The sequence below is a fragment of the Natrix helvetica genome (genome assembly GCF_964273705.1).
Source record: "Natrix helvetica genome assembly, chromosome: 1".
NCBI lineage: Eukaryota > Metazoa > Chordata > Lepidosauria > Squamata > Natricidae > Natrix > Natrix helvetica.
The window spans coordinates 160205088-160225773 of record NC_138548.1 but is presented as its reverse complement, the minus strand read 5'-3'; the positions used below and the strand labels follow the sequence as shown (position 1 = coordinate 160225773).

The 20686-nt window shown below is 40.1% G+C and overlaps 1 protein-coding gene across 5 annotated transcripts in view; it reads right to left on the bottom strand.

The window, feature by feature from the left end:
- The window catches only part of LOC309383948 (sodium channel protein type 2 subunit alpha), a 91514-nt gene that overhangs the window by 32167 nt on the left and 38661 nt on the right, over positions 1 to 20686 (bottom strand). The window contains exons 4-14 of one of the 5 annotated variants that reach the window (XM_081937035.1): positions 18251 to 18341; positions 17007 to 17135; positions 16487 to 16578; positions 15071 to 15343; positions 12752 to 12815; positions 11900 to 12041; positions 9369 to 9575; positions 8011 to 8301; positions 6826 to 7173; positions 3895 to 4027; positions 2361 to 2599 (exon numbers count right to left, since the gene is read on the bottom strand). In XM_081937035.1, coding sequence (XP_081793161.1) covers positions 2361 to 2599; positions 3895 to 4027; positions 6826 to 7173; positions 8011 to 8301; positions 9369 to 9575; positions 11900 to 12041; positions 12752 to 12815; positions 15071 to 15343; positions 16487 to 16578; positions 17007 to 17135; positions 18251 to 18341 — 2009 coding nt within the window. Of the gene's footprint in view, positions 1 to 2360; positions 2600 to 3894; positions 4028 to 6825; positions 7174 to 8010; positions 8302 to 9368; positions 9576 to 10131; positions 10269 to 10465; positions 10568 to 11899; positions 12042 to 12751; positions 12956 to 15070; positions 15344 to 16299; positions 16392 to 16486; positions 16579 to 17006; positions 17136 to 18250; positions 18342 to 20686 lie in introns of those variants that run through there. The other 4 variants (XM_081937036.1, XM_081937038.1, XM_081937039.1 and 1 more) reach the window with 4 other exon arrangements.

Sequence of the window (20686 nt, the reverse complement as noted above, 5' to 3'; positions counted from 1 at the left end):
ATAAGATTCAGTCTCACACACTCCCCATTCATAAGGGAGCTATCTCACAAGTTTTCCCCCCAGTATTCTTTATCTAGTAGAAGAGAGATCAGGATCTATAAGTAAATCTCTGGGCACCTATAATAAATTAGCTTACATTTCTGATTGATTTTCACTCCACTAGCAATAGCAACCATTAGAAAGGTCTATCAAAATGGAAATGGCTATTTGTGCAAAGAGAACTTTTGAATTTAGTTCCGATATTCATCACAAATTCCTGGACTAAATATATATAAAGTACTCAGATTTATTATGCACTTTATTCTTTTAACTATCTGTCTAGGCCAGTGATGGCGAACCTATGGCACGCGTGCCACAAGTGGCACGTGGAGCCATTTGTCAGGGCACGCGAGGCGCTGCCCTGTCACCTGGCCAGCGCGCATGCGTGCACTGGCCAGCTGAGTTCACCTTTTTAAAAGCTATTTTTACGCTTAAAACCACCCTCCAAGCAGACTTCCGGTTTGCTCGGAGGGTGGTTTTAAGCGTTCCGAAGGCTTCAGGGAAGCCTCCGGACGGTCCCTGAAGCCTCCGGAGGGCCTCCAGGGGGGGCGGGGGAGGCTCTTTTCGCCCTCCCCAGACTCCTATAAAGCCTCTGGAGCCTGGGGAGGGCGAAAAAAGCATGTAAAAATGGGGGGGGACGCACGTTGTGCGCGCATGCGCACCGGGGGATCGCGCGTTGCATTATGGGTGCGGCACGCCCGCACACAACCCCCCCGCGCTCCCCCCACTTGTGGCACGCGAGCCAAAAAAGGTTCGCCATCGCTGGTCTAGGCCATTAGTTTGCTTCTGAATTCTTTGCTGATTCTGATCTCTGCCCTCCTGCCAAAGACCCCAATCATAAAGTACGTATGTCCATTTCTTGTCTATTTTATATGGTTGTGCATCTCTAGAATTACTCACTACTTTTTCTTTTAAATGGGTGATTTCCTGGATTTAATATAAGCATGCAAAGCAAGGTCTTTATAATCAAGCTTTTTATGAAGAGGTGATTGTGAGCATTTATATTTCTAAAGAAGTTACAGTTTTACAACTCCAACTCACCACAATGTATTCAGTAATAAAAGAGTTAAAATCAAATTATGAGTTCACCTCCTTTACATTTTACCCACTGTAAAACTGGCTATAGAAAAACAATGTCTATCTGGATGATTTACAATTAAAAATATGTTGCTTCATTATTAGGGTTTCTTTCAGCATTTTGCCTCAAGAGAGGATTTGTGATGGACAGCTAAACGTCCATTGGATCTAGTTCCTCTTATTCTGCAGTGTTCATCATTTTTCCTCCTGACTCCCCTGTAGCTGCTGCTGGGAACAGCAGTGAAGAAAACATTTGATACCAATTCCTCTAGAACAGTGATGGCAAACCTTTTTTGGCTGCCGTGCCAAAAGCGGGGGCAGCAGAGGGGGATCGTGCGCTGGTATGCCACACATATAATGCTATGTGCCCTCCCCAGTGCGTGTGCGTGCGATCAGCAACAACCCCTCCCTGCTTTTGCCATGGTTTTTTCACCTTCCCCAGGCCCCAGAAGCTTTCTAGGAGCCTGAGGAGGGTGAAAACAGCCTCCCCCACCCCGGACGCCCTCTGGAGGCCTCAGGAGCTTCCCTGAAGCCTCCGGAGGGCAAAAAATGGCCCTACAGGGAACCCAGACATTCGGGAATGGTGATTTCTGGTTTGTCCGTAGGGCCGATTATCGACCTCCAGAGCCTTCAGGAGGCTTCCCTGAAGGCTCCGGAGGTTGAAAATCAGCCCTACGGACAAACCGGAAGTCACCATTCCCAAAGTTCTGGGTTCCCCATATGGGCGATTTTCGACCTTGGGAGCTTTCAGGGGCCTTTAGGAGGGCAAAAAATGGTCCTATGAGCAAACCGGAAGTCCATTCTCGAACTTCCGGTTTGCCTTGGAAACTTTGGAGGCTTCAGGGAAGCCTCCGGAGGGCAAAAAAAAGCCTCAAGAGAAGGCCAAAGTCAGCTGGCCAGCGTGTGCATGTGCACTGGCCAGCTGAAAGGGCATTGCCTCGCGTGCTCTGAGAAATGGCTCTGTGTGCCACCTGTGGCACGCGTGCCATAGATTCGTCATCACGGCTCTAGAAATTGCCAGATTTTGTAAGCAGCAGATCTCATGCCCTCCCTGCACTTCAGTTTCATATCTAGAATTAAAAATATTATTAGTATTAAAATCAATCGGATTTCAGTCTTGGTATATTGATTTGAATGGAACCCCATTGAATGACTTAAGCTAGATCTAAGCAGAGTCCAAACATTCAACAATCTGTCCAATAAATATAATTCTTTGCTCTCTTATGGGACTGCGGAAGACTTACCAAGTTTCCAACGGAGAGCACATTATTAAACTGTTGAGTCATCGGGTAATGTTCCATTGCCATAAACAAAGTATTTAAAACAATGCAGATGGTAATAGCAAGGTCCACAAACGGATCCATCACAATCAAATTAACAATATGCTTTATTTTCAGCCATGGAGCCCAGCAATCCCAGATTAAGCACATGTTAGCAAATTTGTACCAGCAGGGAGGGCACTTCTGTCTGGATTCCTCAAGTTCTAGAAAGAGTGAAAAGAAAGCATACGGAAAGAGAAACGTTCAAAAAGCTACCCAATTTTTCCATTCAACACATACATTAAGAAACCAGCACGAACGAGGATTCTAGGAACAGCTTCCCTATGGACCAAGGGCTCATTTTATTTTTTTACAAATGGCCAGAAAAATGCAAACAACTATTCTTTAGTAAACATGGATTGAAAGAAGAGGCATGTTAGCAATATTTTTCTTTGGTGTGCAGTGGGGACAAGGGATCTTCCTCTGTCTTCCTCTCTTCTGGTGGCCACATAACCATGACTTGCTTGAGTATAATTTAGGGTAGAGAGATGCCTTGTTTTGACAAAGTTCTGAGAGGAGAATCCATCCAAAGTTCTTTCATGAAACAGCTCCACCTTATTTGTAACAGTGCAGCAAAATGGCTGCATTACTTCTATAAAGTCCACCAGAAGATTTTTTTTCTACAGCTTCCTCCAGGACTCCTGCAACTTTCTCTGGCACTTTCAGACTATGAAAGAGGATTCTGTACATGGAAGTGTCAGAGGTGCTTTTATCTATCTATCCTGACCCCTCTTCTAGTTTTTGCAAGTGCAAGATGAGGCAAAGAGGAGGAAGAGGTAAAAAATTACACTGAAGTGATGAGGCAACAGGAACCCCCTTATCAAGGTAAATTGCATGCATCTTTGTTGAGACAAGACACATCATTTCTGGCAAAAGGCCAACTGTAGCTAAGATTTTCAATTGGCATTTAGGAAATAGGACTGCACTCTGATCTGACACCACATACCCAACCCATGGATGGTGTTATGCCTGAATCTGTGTCAAATCACAGAAATAGTTGAAGCTGCTTTGCAAATCATATTTATATTCGCGTTAACCTGTGCTTTGCTGTTACGTTTGCATTTGAACATTATGAAAAACTGGAGTAGGCAAGATCTAATTAGAACCCTGTTTTATCTGAAGAAATTGTTGCAGCATGAAAATCAGAGTTAAACAGAGAAAACTGAAAGCAGAAAAGAAGCACTGTTCTGCTCCATTTGAGTGGCTCTTTGAACTAAACAATCCAAAAGATTAGAATATTTAAAATTATCTCCTAGAAGAACAAATCTGGTGTCTTTATTAGATTTTTTTTAGGTCTTAACATTATGCTGTACTGGTAATAAAGAAAGAGTTTATATTGGGAAAACAAAAATCAACAGCCACCAACAAATTAATAACATTTAAATTAATGAATATGAAAATGTTTGTTTCAGCTTTTGCCCTCTGAATTTTAGAAGCGTTGTTTACATGGGATGCTTACCTTCCATTGTGTTGGTAAGTATGCTAGCTATACTCATTGCTCTTTGCCTTGCAGTAGGATCCGAGAGAAAATCCATTGACATGTGATAGGAACTGGAGCGTCTTTTTCTTAGTTCTGTTTCTGTGGTGGTACCCTGAAAGTATAGGATTTATGAATTGGAAGACTATAGTTATTTTTTGACTTGTAGAAATAGACTACTAAACAGAACCGAACAGAATACTAAAGGTGGCAATATTCAATTATTGGATACATTTTCCGCACATAAAAAGTGAGTCAGAGATAATTTGGCTTGAACAATCATTTCTATTATCAAGCTTGGTGTCTTGGCTCAGTTCTTGTTTGCAAAAGTTTCCCCAGAAGTAGTTACCGAAAATATTAACTCTCTGTAGCCATCTGTCATCTGGATTCCTTCAGCTCAAGTATTCCTAATTAAGGAAGCAATCCATTTAAAGATGCCTTAAGGATTTATCTAAGGACTTTAAGGGTTTAGTTAATTATATTTGCATACAAATAAAAAGTTACATCAACATCCATTTATAATGCTCAAATTTATTGTGCACTAGGCTTATAATTTCCCCCCTTTCATGTCTCCATCCTGTTTTTATAGCATGAAAATGAGGAGAGGCTTTTTTCAGAGCAGAAAAACAAAAGTCTGGTATGAAGCTCATTGGTCAGCATCATTATCCTTTCTAGCAACTGTTGCTAATGCCTAGAGCTACTACCCGGTAGATCTACTTTGTATAAATCTGCACAATCTGGACATGGCAGCAAAGGGTCCCTTTTCTGCATTTTTGCTGCCATTTAGTGGCCATTTGAATTTGTGCAGCCTGGATTTTCATTTTTTTTTTAAAAAAACAGAAGCAGTTGGAATGACACTTTATGAAGAAGCCACATTGCTCTGACACTGCCCTTGAGTTAAATACAGTATTCTCAGCCTAATTTTCTGTCTTTAGGAACATTTTTTTTAAAAAATGAGAACATTCCCATCAGAGCAATGCATCATCATCATCAACAACAACAGGGATGTTCTTCTGGATTAAAAACAAAGATGGCTACTGACTGGTATCCTTTAGGGAGAAATATGGAATGTCTTAATCTCACTTCAAGAGAGTTCTAGTTCTCCGTTGCCCTTACATGTGAATGTTTCTTTGATTTAGTTACATGACAAACTGCTGAAGCACTGCTCATGTTAACACAGTGTCCCAAGTTGTGCTTACAACGGGTTGAAAAATTGAACAGGAACACAATGGAACAAAATTCCTCTATTTAAACTACATGCTTTCAATCTCCTCAGTCTATATGCCCAGTCAGATGGCCACATTAAGGAACTAATCACCAGCCTCTGAGTTGCCAGAAAAGTTACACCTGAATAAAATTTGCTGTCTCAATTGTCAAGCTCTATTTTGGCAAAGTAAAATGGCTGGTGATAAATGTTGCTCTTACTGTTTTGATGAATTTAGGAAAGCAATTGGTCAATTTCCCAACCTTCATTTCCCATCCTACCAAACACTGTTTTCCAGTACAGAAGCTATCAGCAACCATTCCCCCTAAAGTGGAGCAGGGCAGGATTAAGGAGGGGCCTGGAAAAGGACATTGAGCTACCAATCAAATTGCCTAATAGTTTGCAGCTGCTCTGGGCTTGGCTTTGTCACTTGGGCTATTTCTGAATGTGAATCTGGCAGTCCTCTGAAAAAGCATTAAACCCTGAGTGTGGGGGGATGTTAGACACGGAGATTGATAACAACCTCCAGGTAAACTAGGACTGCAAGAAAATGGCAGTATTGACAAATTAAGTCCTGTCCTTAGAGATGGCAACACCCAGAATGAAAGAGGAGGTGGAATGCAGAGGTGGGTTGCTGCCGGTTTGGCCTGGTTTGGCCAAACCAGTAGTGGTATTCAGGCCTGGGTCGCAGAACCGGCAGCGGCCCAGGTCTGCCACGCCCCCAAACCAGTTCCCTCGCTGCTACTTGGCTGCTGCCATTTTGGATTTTAGTGACTGCACATGCGCAGTTCACTGTACATTGTTTTGCACATAACAATTTACATTGAAGAGTGCACATGCGCACAGCGCACATCTGGCGCATGCATGCACATGTGGCACATGTGTTGCGAACCGGAAGTAAGGTTGGCAGCAACCCACTCCTGGCGGAATATAATAGGCAAACAGTATTCCTTTTCCCCAAAGTAATAAAAACAGTAGAAGTATATCCACACAAAACCTCATTGGCAGAAGCAGAACACCTGTAACCACCCAGTGTTGACAGAACACAGCTGGAATTACCTGGGATGATATGACTCTTTTCAAAAAGCTGAAAGAAAATTCTCTGAGTTCTGTACTATACTCTGCTAGTATAGCAGCCAAGTGCATTTCTAGTTATGCTATGATGCCAAAGTACATGTAGATCTGAATTTAAGTTTCAAATCAATGCTGTTTTGTCCATTGCAGAAATCTACCACCAACCCTTTTGGGATTTCTGATCCCTTTTCTGCTTTTTTGCAGGCTTGGAGGAATTTAGCAATAGCAATAGCACTTAGACTTACATACCGCTTCATAGTGTTTTTACAGCCCTCTCTAACTGGTTTACAGAGGCAGCCTATTTCCCCCAACACTCTGGGTCCTCATTTTACCCACCTCGAACGGATGGAAGGCTGAGTCAACCTTGAGCCTGGTGAGATGTGAACTGCTGAACTGCAGCTAGCAGTCAGCTGAAGTAGCCTGCAGTACTGCACTCTAACCACTGCGCCACCTCGGCTCTTTAATTTAACAGACCAAATGAATGCCTTAAGCATTGCTGGTACATAAAGAACCCATTCCATCCCTTAAAATTCCCGAAAGCACCTCCCTGTCAAAATTAGCCGAACTTCTTCACATGCTAGGCAAAGTTTGGCACAGTCCTTGAGCCAATGATAGTTGTTCAGATCTCTTATTACCTCAGGAAGAAGCTGCCCAGTGGGTGACATAAGAGGAGGAGGCCCACCGACTAAGGAAACCACCCCATTGCAGTCCACAGTGCTGTGCATCTTCCCATTTGCTGGAAGGATAGGCATCACCCTAGATGATCGGCTGGCCTGACTGATGGTACTGTTGCGACGCTCACTGTGCCGGTGAGGAACAAAGAGGGAATCTCTCCTACTCTCGTTGTCTTCAAAAGTGCTGTGCTCATCGTCAGCAAAATCATTCTCTGATCCAAGATCCTTTGCTCGGCCTCTGAAGCTGAAGAGGCTCGTTTTGCTGCTGCGCCTGGGGGAAAACAGCGATCCGCGGATGCTCAGCAAAGACTGTAAGGGAATGCAAGATCAGAAACATCCATAAACAGGTTAAAAGACGATGGGAAAATTAAAGATCCTTCTTTAAGTATAAGGAAATGAATGAACACAGATATTTTGGGGACTTTCAAGAGTACAGGAACAACATCCATTTTTATTTTTTAAATATCAAATAAATATTTATTAAATATTTTCTAAATTAGTGCCACTATTTCTCTTGGCTTTACATTCTATATATAATAAATCATAATGGATCCTTCTTTGAGGGAGATGGGCGGTTCAGAAATGTGAAAAATAAAATTAGTAAAACCCTGACTTATCCTTGCTTGCCTCTTCTTGGCATTTGCTTTATTGTGCAAACCAATGGTTGGTATTTTGTTGAACCAGCCAAGCCCCCCACCCCTTTTAAGAGGCCACTGGTCATTCCTGGAGCTCTCTAGCATTCACTGTTCCTTCTCTTTGCAGCTGCTGTCTTGCTATTCTCTTCTTTTAAACAAGCAGGAAATAAGGCTAGAGGAACACGAACAAGAATGGCAAAAATTGACAGGAGATTGAGGCATATTCTTCTCACTTAAGACGTACCTCAAAGAATTGCTTTACAATTTACTCAGTAAGTTTTTTTTTTTCTTGAGGCTTGCACAGAGATTGATATAAAACATAGAAATGAATTCTAATTCTGCACAATTACCTACCAAAAAGTAACCAACTAAGAAGACCCATGAGAAGAAAAAGGGAAATAAGAAACCTAGGATTTAATTGAGGCTTAGCCCATAAAGTGATCAAACTCCTACAGTAGTGAAATGTGTGTTGAGCTTTCAGATTTACTTAGCCCACATATAATCTCCATACCTGGTGTGGGGAAGAAAACCTTTTTTCGTAGGTTAATCTGTTCCCTTCAATAGAGAACCGAAAGCCTTTTCTGCGGATGCTGTCCTCTGATTCTGATTTGTGAAATTCATCGTCTCTTTCATCTCCTTCAGACTGTTCTCTCTGTTTTCTCTTTTTCCGCCTGTTCTTCCTCTCCTTAGCACTTTTGGAACTCAACTTTGATGTTGCTGAAGAACTCTCCGAGAACCCACCTACACCACCAACTTCACTAAATTCTCTCGATTCACCGGCGGCGGCGGCTAAAGCGGCTGCCTGAAAGTTAAGTACATTTAAGATAAATCATACCAATATGTTAATTGATAGGTTTTTTTTAAAAAAAAACAGGTGACTGATGCTTATTATAGTAAGCCTACATTTCAAGGAAAAAGGAACTTGTCAAATAACACGACATGTTTAAATGAATATGAAGCCTTGATCTCATTAAATTTACCTCAGTATGTCAGGCTAAATCTTTTTCCATCAAGGGCGCTGCTCTGAACCCCCCAAGAGATCTACAATTTAGAAAGCCTTGTGGAAAACTTGAAATGCCAGTCTTTGCTTTCATCCACTACCTCTCAATTGAGAGATAGTTGTTCAGTTCGCTGTATCATCTTTGCTATAGTGAGAAGTATAGTATTGAGCACAAAGGACTGGGGAATCATTAAAAATACAGCCTTCCTGGGCAAAGAGTTGAATAAAAAGCATGGGTGAATAACCTCTGGTTGAAGGGATGCATGCAATTCTCTTGCTCCAAGATTTCTGTGTATTCCAGCTTCCTCCCTGGTTGTGGCTAAATTTCATTAACTATGTTAAAATTAACTATATTTTATTTCTGATGGAGGGATATTTTATTCATTCTGAAACTATAGGAAGAACAGAGTTTCATTTAGCTTTATTAGTTGAAATTTTGCCTCAAGACAGAAGTGCCTTTTTAAGGAGAAGGCACCAGTAATATTTAGGGTCCAATGCTTTTCTTTTTTGGAAGAACAATTTTTGAGGACAAGGAGTTTAAATTTTTGTATAGGTACATTTCTATTGGAGACTTGATGCACCATGTTTTTAGTTTCCTGTCCTCAAATCATTCAATATTGCAGGACACAAAAGAAGGAAGACACATGGTAACTTTTTTCCTACTTCGATGGTCATCAGTACACATCTTTGAATATATGTATACTCATGCCTACTAGATGTTGACATCTTGAAATGTTCTAGTTCCCCATAACCCTGGAGTCAAACAGCTGGAAGTCACAAAATTTGATATAATAAACCCATGACTTTACATATAATCTTTTGTATGTACAGGACAAAACATAAAAGTTGTGTTCCACTCATTAAGTAACCTGAGCCTCTTCTTGCTGTTTTTTCAGCTGTTCCAGCATCTGCTGGAACTCTGCCTCTTTCTGCTCCGCTTCTTCCATGGTGGCTTGATTCTGCTCTTCATAAGCCATGGCAACAACAGCCAGGATCAAGTTGATCAGGTAGAAAGAACCCAAGAAAATCACCAGGACAAAAAAGATCATGTACGTTTTGCCAGCAGCACGTAGAGTCTATAAAAGAAAATAAAGAAGCAATAGTTTTAAAACAATCCTCCCAAATATATTAGCCTCCTTTTTTCTTATAGTCTAGGGCAGTGTTTCTCAAACTTGGCGACTTTAAGTCCTGTGGACTTCAACTCCCAGAATCCCCCAGCCAGCATAGCTGGCTGGGGAATTCTGGGAGTTGAAGTCCACAGGACTTAAAGTCACCAAGTTTGAGAAACACTGGTCTAGGGAGTGAACGTAAGACAAACAGTGTTCTAATCTTATGAGACTTTATTGGTTAAATGTGTGAGTTTATGTACAAGATTGCATGTTAATCTACAAATAAACCTAGTTGCTGTAACTATCATAGATAAGACACATTTGGGCTACTGAGCTAGTACAGCTGGAATTCACCTCCCTTCATCACTGAGACAGAGGTACTTCCGCTATCTTAAACATAAAGAAGTGATTAAGGAAAACTGGGACATTCCACTTGAGGCTTTTCCAATTCTGTCAACACGCACAATAAGACAGCAGGGAAGAATGTATGGCCCTACAGGCATTACTTAATTCCAACTCTTACCATCAGTAGCTAGGGTGACCAATGATGGGAACAATAAAAATTGAAGTTCAGTAATATCTGGAATGGAAGTATAGATTATCAACCTTTGCTTCACTCAGCTGTCTTTCAAGCTAACATCAAAAATTACTGGCTGGGGACCAAATTAGGAAGGGTGTGTTAACTTGCTTCGCCTTATAACCAAATTGCTAAGCCACAATGAAGATGAACACTAACCAAACTCAGCATGTCCTTCAAGCGAGTGCATTTGCTACCTGACCCTGCCAAGGATGTTGCATAAATATAGCCCATCTGTTACTTCTGTACTTGCGCAATATTATGGTTGCTTCTAATGTACCTGTTTGGCATTTTGCGGACTACACTGAGCAGTATGGTGAGTAGGAGCATAGGCAATACACTGAAACTACCAGAAAAACTATGTTTTGTAGAGAGCAGTGGGATGCTGGCCAACGTTCTCTATTTCACTTCCTCTTACTCACTTAAGAGCTTTTCTTCCCATTTCCTTTAAAAAAAAGCTATCCATGAGATGCTGTCTGAAGATTATGGAGTTCATCTGGAGGACGTTTAACTGGGCAGGGAATAGGATCTTGCCCCTTCACTTTTATCTGATTTGTGAAATGAATTCTTTATAGGGCCAATGTAGGAATAGATGACATGGTGCCCTGCAGATAGCCAAGTTACCTTGCTCTTATGAGAGCTATAAGAATTATGAGAGCTATTAGGGCTTATGAGAACATTTGAAGTTTTCAAGTTGCTGACCCTGAAAGTAATGTCTTTTGGGTGGAAAAACCAACAGGAAGGCTCCCACAATCCAGTAATAGCTCCTGGTATCAGGTAAGGGACTGCAGCACTCCATGACATTGTGGGTTCGTTTCCTTGGTATTTCCTGGTAAGAGAATCCCTATCTCAACAATCTTTATGGCTATAGGGGTTAATAACATGAAGTTCCATGAGCCGTGGTGGTGCAGTGGTTAGAGTGCAGTACTGCAGGCTATTTCTGCTGACTGACTGCTGACTGCAATTTGGCTGTTCAAATCTCATCAGGTTCAAGGTTGACTCAGCCTTCCATCCTTCTGAGGTGGGTAAAATGAGGACCCAAATTGTTGGGGGCACTGACTCTGTAAACCGCCTAGAGAGGGCTGGAAAGCATTGTGAAGCGGTATATAAGTCTAAGTGCTATTGCTATTCCTTTGAGAAAGGGAAGTTGGAATGGTTCTCTGTTACCCAAGAGCTCCAATGTTCATGCCAAAATGATTACCAAAGTTGGATACCAGTGATGCAAAAAGTGCTGGCTGCATGTAACCTATCATTATTCCTTTTCTGACCAGCAGGTCATTCACAGAGGATAGAGACAGGTATTGGGTACTTGTTTACATTGTGGAGAATTTGGACATCAAAAGAGAAAAAATGCCTCAAGATTGCAGACCCCTTGTCTCCCATACTCTTCAACCTCTCAAAATGATCACCAATTTGGAGTCCCACCTATTTTGGAACGCAGGCCTCAGTATGCCAAGTAAAGCCTAGATGGCTCTCATGTGATGAAAATTAAGACCTTGTTGTATACATTTAACTCTCAATGAAATAAGGAGACTTTGAAGTTCTTTATTTGAGCATTTGAATATACAACTGTTATGCTTCAGAAACAGTTCATAGTGGCATAACAGTTGTAAACTTTTGTTTGCAATTCATTCAGGTGCTCATATTAAAATGCTGCTTTACACAGTCAGCCTCAGTGCTACTACTGGTACTTCCTGCTTACAAAGACCCTCACCAGTTGGTAAAGATTTTCCCAGAAGTCCTGAGTCATCAGCCGAAATAGTGACAAGAAGGCCCAGCTGAAGGTATCAAAACTTGTATAGCCATAGTTGGGGTTTCTACCAGCTTTTACACACATATATCCTTCTGGGCATTGACTAGAAAAAGGAAAAAATTGCCATTTTTAAAGATTATCCTAATCAATGTATGCTTTACTACAGACTGAGGCTTGAGCAAGCAGCCTGTTAATTTTCCATAGAATGAAAATTATACTCACTTGAAAATGTATTATGAAATCATCCAAAAATACCAATTACACACAAAGACTGACCACAATTTGATGCCCTCCAAAATGATGGATTTTAATTTGGCAATGTGGGATGAAGGATTAAACTAGTTAAAATGCAAAACATTGGAGGACACCAAGTTAAGAAAGGCTGGTCTGTTTTTAATATTAACTAGGGAAAATTACTGATTGATTAAGCTACACCCTTAAGGCAGTATCATAAGATGCAGTCCTGCCAGAACAGTATCTCTTTAAATAACAGTTAAAGACCAGAAACCAAGGAAGAGGCTTATTTTGACATTAGAAATGTTTCCAAGTTTCAAGATAAATAAAGTTAGACTGATAAAGAGAAGTGAAGAAATGGTTCATAGCTCCTTCCATCTCCAATATTTACAGCTTAATGTTAGCTGCAAATATTTCAGCAGCAAAGGCCCCACCCTTATATTATCAAATTTGAAACACTTCAGAGAGTTTTTAAAAAGTTAAATTGTTTACCCTTACCATCATTTCAGTTCACAATTTCCAAACAAATAATTTATTATATAAATAACAATATATATATATAACAGATTATCCTCTTACCCTGCATCTGAACCATTGCCACACAGCAAAGCATCATTTTGTCCTTCCAAGAAGTAAAAGTGACCTATTTGGAAAGAGAATTGGCTATATTTACTTACACTAAAAGTCACTGTTAGCACAAATAAGCTAAACAGACTTGTGTAATCCTAAAGACTAACAAATACATTACAACAATGTTATAGGAGAAATACTGAGCAAGTCTATTAGTTAAAAAAATGAAGTCTGGTAGGTTAGCTGTTTCAAGCTAAAATGCTAACACATTTTATTAAAAGGCACAAGCTGCAATGCTCTTCATGAGATGCGTAGGGTGATTAAACTGATGTAAGATTGGAATAAGCAAGACTCAAGGGAGAGGAGAAGAGTGGTTATACAGATGCAGACTGTATGTGCAACAGATTACAGTTAAGAATTGTAATGCATTAAACACTCATTTGTTTGCAAATACTTTGTGCAACAGCCTGACATATGGGAATTCAGCAGCCTCTCATTCTATGGAGAATCATTTCTTTGCTCCAAAATAGCAACCTTGAGATCGATAATCAATATCCTGGGAGTTTAATATGCTCTGAGATTACTTTCTCCTTGTTTTGAGTCCTGTTGTCAAACCTGTGTCCATTAATTTCTATGTGCCTAAAGTCTGATCTGTTTGTTCAATGCAGAACCCACTAATGCTACAACTGCCAGCAATGTCTAAAAAGGTCACACCGGAGCCTTTTTCATTTTTGCATCTGCTGGACTTGGTGTCCATCTACATGTCAGAACAAATCTGTAAATCTTTAGATATTTTTCAATTGCATCTAATTATGCCAATTTTCCCCCCCTGGCAACCTTTTTTCCTCCCTGTGTATAATGATGCCTTCAAGACATTGGTAGCTGATGAGTGTTTGCAGTAGCTGCATAAATGTTTTCCTGTATTCTGATGTCATCCAAGGATAACCTTAACGTGTACAAAAACCATTAGGCTTTGCCACCCTTAATTTTCAGAGAAATGAACAGACTGGAAGTGGCCTCCCACATGCCCTCCTCATCCTCATATCAAAGTGGCCTACTCATTATCTGTATTCAGTGCTAGATGGTCATAGAGGCCAGTTAAAGCCAGATCAAATTTGTTTTTATCACTGGAAAAATGGAACAAGCCCTCATATGAAGAAACATCCTGGGTCCTAAGGGAAGCCGGTGACCTTCAATTGGCTCATTGAAGGATGTCCTCCTCGCCCCCCCATCTCCAATCTCAACATTTCGCTTTTGGCTGGATGTCAGAGTGAGTAGAAGTTTTCTAGCAATTAGATTTTCCCCCTTGGAGAGACAGTGGTTTCCCAACTCACGTGGTTTCTTCCCATTTTGGGAGGAAGATCTAATTGACTGGGAGCAGAAGCAAGAGAAGCACAATAGCCATGATGTCAGGAATATCATGCTGGCATCACTTATTGCACATCGAAGAATGGCTGGATAGTATTTCAGCAAAATCAGCAAAAAGGAAAGGCCTTTTAAAGGCTCCCAAATCACACTTTTGTGTTTATGCTTTATTAAACTCATATGGCAATCTTTCTGGAATGTCTCCCTATTTTTTTTTAAGTCATCCACAATATAAGAAGATACAAAATGCAATTTGTCACAATTTAAACCACAATTTAACATATTTTCTTAATATTCTCACTAATACAGGTAGTCCTCAACTTAAAACAGTTCAATTAGTGACTGCTTGAAGTTACAACGGCACTGAAAAAAGTGACTTATGACCGCTTTCACACGTATAACGGTTGCAGCATCTCCACGGTGACATGATCAGAATTCAGACGCTTGGCAACTGACTCATATATATGATGGTTGGGATCATATGATCACTTTTTGCAACTTTTTCACAAGCCATGGAGACCAGCAATGGAGAAGCCAGATTTACTTAACAACTATTTACTAACTTAACAATTGCAGTGATTCACCTAACAAGTGTGCCAAGAAAGGTCGTAAAATGGGACAGAATTCATTTAACAAATGTCTCGCTTAGCAACAGAAATTTTGAGCTCAATTGTGGTCATAAGTCTACCTGTAGTAGAAAAGAGCAAAACCAATATTCCTTGGGTTGGAAACAGAATTAACATAACAAACCAACTATAGCATTTGCTTACAATGCACCATTTCTGCTAAGGAAAACTTTTGGAAGAGAGGTTAAAACATAAAGAATATGTAAGTTTTAAGGTTTGGTTTTAACATTCTATTTTTTAACTAAGATGTAACTGTAAGCTGCCCAGCATTACCCTATTGGTAAGATGGGCGGCCAATAAATTTTATAAATAAATAAAATAAATCTCTAGTTCTTACTGTCATCACGGACATATTCTTCCCAGTTAAAAGTGGTCACTGTCGTATTTACAAAGGTACCGTTTTCTCCCATTGAGCTATTGAAATAGGAAACGATGTTTATTGTAAAAGTAGAATTGTCCGGTGGCCAAAGCAGGCATTTATGCCTCAGGTTCCCCATGAAAAGTTGGAGCCCTATTAGTGCAAATACACTCAGACAAAACACGGTCAAGATCATGACATCTGAGAGCTTCTTCACAGATTGAATGAGGGCCCCTACAATTGTCTTCAGGCCTGCAAGCCAAGAAAAAAAAAAAAGCAGTTTTGATATAGTTTTCAAGACTTCTTAAGAATGCATTGATTCAAGTAATTTTTCATGCAGTATGGCAATATAATGAATTGTCTTTGTGACTAGTTTCATGAAAAGCCTGATTGCCTATGAACATGAATGAGAAGCTGTTAAGTATATGCTGATCTCAAATTTTATATACAAATAAAATAGATTTATATTTATAGATAAATATACATTGTACGTAATCAGAGGAACACTTGGCCTAAGCAAAAAATATGATTTTGCTATCCATGCTATATCTCTATGGAAAAGCACATTATTTTCACTTGCTGTGTTTCTTGCCCAAACCATTATTGTGAGATCACTTTATAAAGGATTCAACAATGTGCCTCAGTTTCTGTTTATTCATAAATGCGTATGATATGGTAGGCTATTTGAATGATACTGGATTAAATCTTATAGTATAAAACAGGTGATGGTTTGGAAAAGACAGACAACTTCTAGGAAATCCCCATGCATGGCCCATGCTATATTTCGTGTTCTGCATATTTAACACATTGCATTTTTTAAAAAAAGTATATAAACAACAGATTGCAAGATTGTCTCAAGTGCCTGCAAAAAATGATAACATTTGCATCAACATGAAAGCCTCACTAAATTGGCCTTTGATTTAAAAGTGGAAAGCTTGATGTCATAAGATGCAAATTGTATAGCCACCTACTGCAAATGTCTCATGCAAGAATGTGTTAAAACACAAAGGCTGGACTGGAAACAAAACTTAAAGCTGTAATATTTAAAAAGCAAAGAATCACATTAGACTGAAAGCAATGTTTTCGATTCTTGCTTTTTATTTTTGCTTCTACTGTGCAGTGAGCAACATGGCTTATGCCTAAAAAGGTGATTTTTATCTTCCATGGAGTTCTAAAAAGTCAGCCTCTGGTTTTAACCTAGCTCTCACCTGGAATGACTGATATTGTTTTCAATGCCCGGAGAACTCTGAATGTTCTCAACGCTGAGACATTACCCAGGTCCACAAACTCTGTCACATATCTGTAATAGGGGAGTTCACACACAAACACAATGACAGCACACAAAAAACAGCTGGAAATACCAGGGGCCTGGCACTTCGTCAAGCCACTCCTTACCTGGAATTACAGAAATAGTTTTCAAAGCTCTCAATACTCTGAAAGTTCGAAGAGCTGAAACATTGCCTAGGTTTACAAATTCTGTTACATACCTGTAGAATTAAACCACAGTTATTCAGAATTGAGGCAGAGCTTAGGCTACTTGCTGGGGGGTTCTTTAATTAACACCTTGTCTCTCTTTGTTGCAATTGCCTTGTATTTACTAATATGCTTTCCTGACCTTCAAATTAAATAAGTCAATGCACCAATCACATTATATTTTATTTGTGAAAATTAATTTGGGAATTTCAGAAGTGTATTCATTTATTATAAGCAAGTGGCCAAACATGCTACTTTGCCTCTATAATCCAGACTGCTTCTGACATGCTAAAAAAATAAATAACATGAATAAGAGAGATTAGATTTATTGTTACAGAAACCTTTCAAAATACTTTTCCTTCTTGGATAAACCTTTCTCCTGAGATCACTCCCTATTAAATTCTTCAAAAGAGAAATAATCAGAACACAATGAAACACTTACGCGAATGTTATAACTGTGAAATCCAACCAATTCCAGGGATCCCGGAGGAATGTGAAACCTTCTAAACAGAAGCCCCTTGCAAGAATTTTTATTAGTGATTCAAAGGTATAAATCCCAGTGAACGTGTATCTGAGGAAAATTTTAGCACAAGAATTAAAGGAAAACCATTGTTAATTATAACAATTATATATACAACACTTTCAAAGGTACCAATAAAAAATTAAAATGGAGACAATGCCAGAAATTTAAAATAGCAAACAATTCTGTTCCTGGGAATAAAGGAATGGCTTGGTGATAATTCAAAAGGGAAAAAAGCAGATGGGAGCAACAGTTCCATTTTATGTTACATTTCAAACCAGAAGGAAGTTGCGAGGAATTAAAATCCAATTTTCAAGGATATATATAAAAGCTATAGGGAAGTAAATATAAACTTGCAGATTATAGAAAATACATATATCTCCACTGGTGAGAATTATGCCAATGGAAGTACTTGAAATGAAGGTAGTGCGCTGTAATTCACTGTATAGAACGGAGTACCAAACTGGCAGGCTGTGGGCCGGATGCGTCACGCCCACCCCAGCTTCGTGAAGGAAATAAACATTGTGAAATGTCATGTGACGCAACATGACACAGCGAGTTTGACACGCGTGGATTAGAACAGGGGTGTCAAACTCAAGGCCCAGGGGCCAGATCCAGTCCGTGGGGTACTTAGATATGGCCCACAGGGCCACCCTGGAAACAAGACTGGCCAGCAGTGCTCTGCCAGCGAAAATGGAGCTCAGGAGGGCCGCATATCCCGAGTTCTGTTTTCGATGGCAGAGGGTTGCAGGAGGCCGTGGCAGTCGAAAACAACTCGGGAGCTCATTTTCACTGGCAGAGCGCCCAGGCCACCACAGGTGCCCCCAACAGAAGAGATGTTGAGCGGGCCACACCCACCCTGGCCACTCCCACCCCCAAGGTCAAACACAACCCTGATATGGCCCTCAATGAAATTGACTTTGACACTCCTGGTATAGAACATTGGTCTTGGTTTCAGGCCCAGTTTACATCACATTTTCCATGCCTAATCTTAAAGGGCACTAAATACTGTAATCTAGGACAGTTGGCATAATTTGTAAAAAACAATGTTATGAAACTCATTATTGAAGTTTGCTTGCCATTAGAATAAGTCACTTGATTACTGCATATAAAAACACGGTTTCTGGCTTTGTTAACATGTTGAATGGAAATAAAATTTGACTTACTCTACATTCTTCGTCCATTCTGGAGGATTACTCATGGTCATAAATACACAGTTGGTTAAAATAGTGCACATAATAAGCATGCTGAATAATGTATTAATAGTTAAGGAAAACATACTGGAAAACACTTCATGAAAATTATCACATCCGCAATGTATTTTGGCTTTATATATGGATTTTTACAGAAATGAAAGATGGAAACAAGTTGTTACCTCTTTTATTAAAAGTAAAGTCAAGTAGTTGCAGCAAAATGTTGGTGGCCAGTATAACACCAGAATGCAAATAAGTTGACCAGGCCAGAAACAAAAAGGACAGGCAACCAGGGAAGAACATTTCGATATGGAGGAAAAATCGTATTCAGTTCAATATTCACTGGATTTTTATAGAGCTACCTATGCTCTGTAAGACATTAATTAGTGAGCACTAATAATTCTGCACCATTAATGTTTCAAGGCTCAAATACAGTCTGATATTCGATATTCTTCTATAAACTGATTTAAAGTTACATTTTATACTTTCCAACGGCAACTTCATAGTAGCCCCACCCCTTTAAGGTAGTCCTGGTGGAATAATCAGATCAATTTTTTTTTGTTCTTTTAGGGTGGAATGCAACTAACATTTGGCTGGCTTCAAAACAGCTTTATGCTTATTAATGGAAGGCAGGGGTGGGTTCCGGCAGTCGCTATTGCCGGTTTGCTCATGGCCATACGCTGAGCGTGCATGCGCAGTGCAAGAAAAATTGCTCTGTGAATGCACAGAAGCAAAAAACAAGATGGCACCGCCTATGATGCTGCCGGGAGAACTGGTTCAAGGGTGTGGCAGGCCTGGGTCACTGCCGATTCTAGAGACCCAGGCCGCCAAATCACTACCGGTTCGGCTGAACCGGTCTGAAGTGGTAGGAACCCGCCACTGATGGAAGGGCTTAAGAAAGTGGTGCTGTGGCCATGAGGGCTGTTTGCTTAAAAACCTTGCTCAAAGGGAAGAAGAACAGTAATTCCAGGAGTATTTGCAAAGGATCAAAAAAAGTAAAAAATAAAGTGGCCACAGACAAACACCATATTTTTCGGAGTATAAGACACACCTTTTTCCCTCAAAAAAGAGGCTGAAAATCTGGATGCATCTTATACACTGAATACAGCATTTTTTGCCTCCTGAAACCCCACCCCCTTCACCAAAATGGCCATGCAGAGCCATTAGGAGGCTTATAGAGTGCTCCTGGGGGCTGGGGAGGACAGAAATGAGTGAAAAATGGACTGGTTTTTGCTCAATTTTGCTCCCCCCCCAGCCCCCAGGAGCACTCTATAAACCTCCTAAAGGCTATGCATGCCCTTTTTGTTTACAAAAAAAGAGTCCGTTTTTGCGAAAAACATTTTTTGCTTGTTTTTTTTTGGGGGGGTGGGGGCACTGCCCAGGAGCACTCTACAAGCCTCCTAAAGGCTATTCATGATCTTTAAAAAAAAACAAAAAACCGAAAAATGGGCCATTTTTGGGAGGTCTGCAGAGTGCAAAAACTTTTTTAAAAAACTTGACTCTTCAAAATCTTGGTGCGTCTTATACTCCGAAAAATATGGGTAATTAAAGCCCTACCTTCTTTTTTTATTGTCCGTTGTGTCACGTGCAAAAAAAAGGTTAGGATACTGATGGCTTGGCCATCATCTTGACTTTTTTGCTTTCCTTCTTGGGGTAATGGCTGAGTCATGCAAAGAATAATTCAAGGTTTGCGTTAGAATTCTTCCCTGTCACCATCTTACTAGGAAACGTTTTCTTGTATATGAGGCATTAAATGGCCACATGATGGCAGCATGAAACAAAACATGTTGAGAGCTGCTTTATTTGAAGGGGTGGGTAATATTACATGTGCGCTTCACCTCAGAACTGTATACAAGGGATTATTGGGGTGAACTGCCGAATGAGCATGCACAATTTCTATTCAGATTTTGGTAAAGGTTTCGAGCGGGTTGATTCTTAGGATGAAAGGAGGCTTCTGCCAAGGAGTGTTCAAGAACCAGAGACCGTTCCTGACAATTCATGTAAAGAGTGGAACAGGAGCCCTCCTTCTTCTAATAAGAATCTTAACCTTCAGTTTTTTTAATAAATGTTTCCCTTTTAAGTCTGTTTCATTCCACACCCAGGTTCAACCAAGTTGTTCATTAAGAATTTTCTAAAATGTAGGCTTTGAGGACCAGAATGTGGCAGTAAGGCTCAAAAGAATATTTGTGAAAAAGAGCTCTCAAAAATCATAAAAATATGAATTCACCTGGAATTGTATACATATTTTTATACACTGAGAATAAGTAACACGGAATACATGAGATGTTTTAAAATAGATATGTGTTTGATTGTGCTGAAACAATGGAATCTACTCATTCTCTGGAGCTGGTCCAGTGTATCACATGTTCAAATAGTAAAAAAAATGACATACATAAATCAATAAAACTT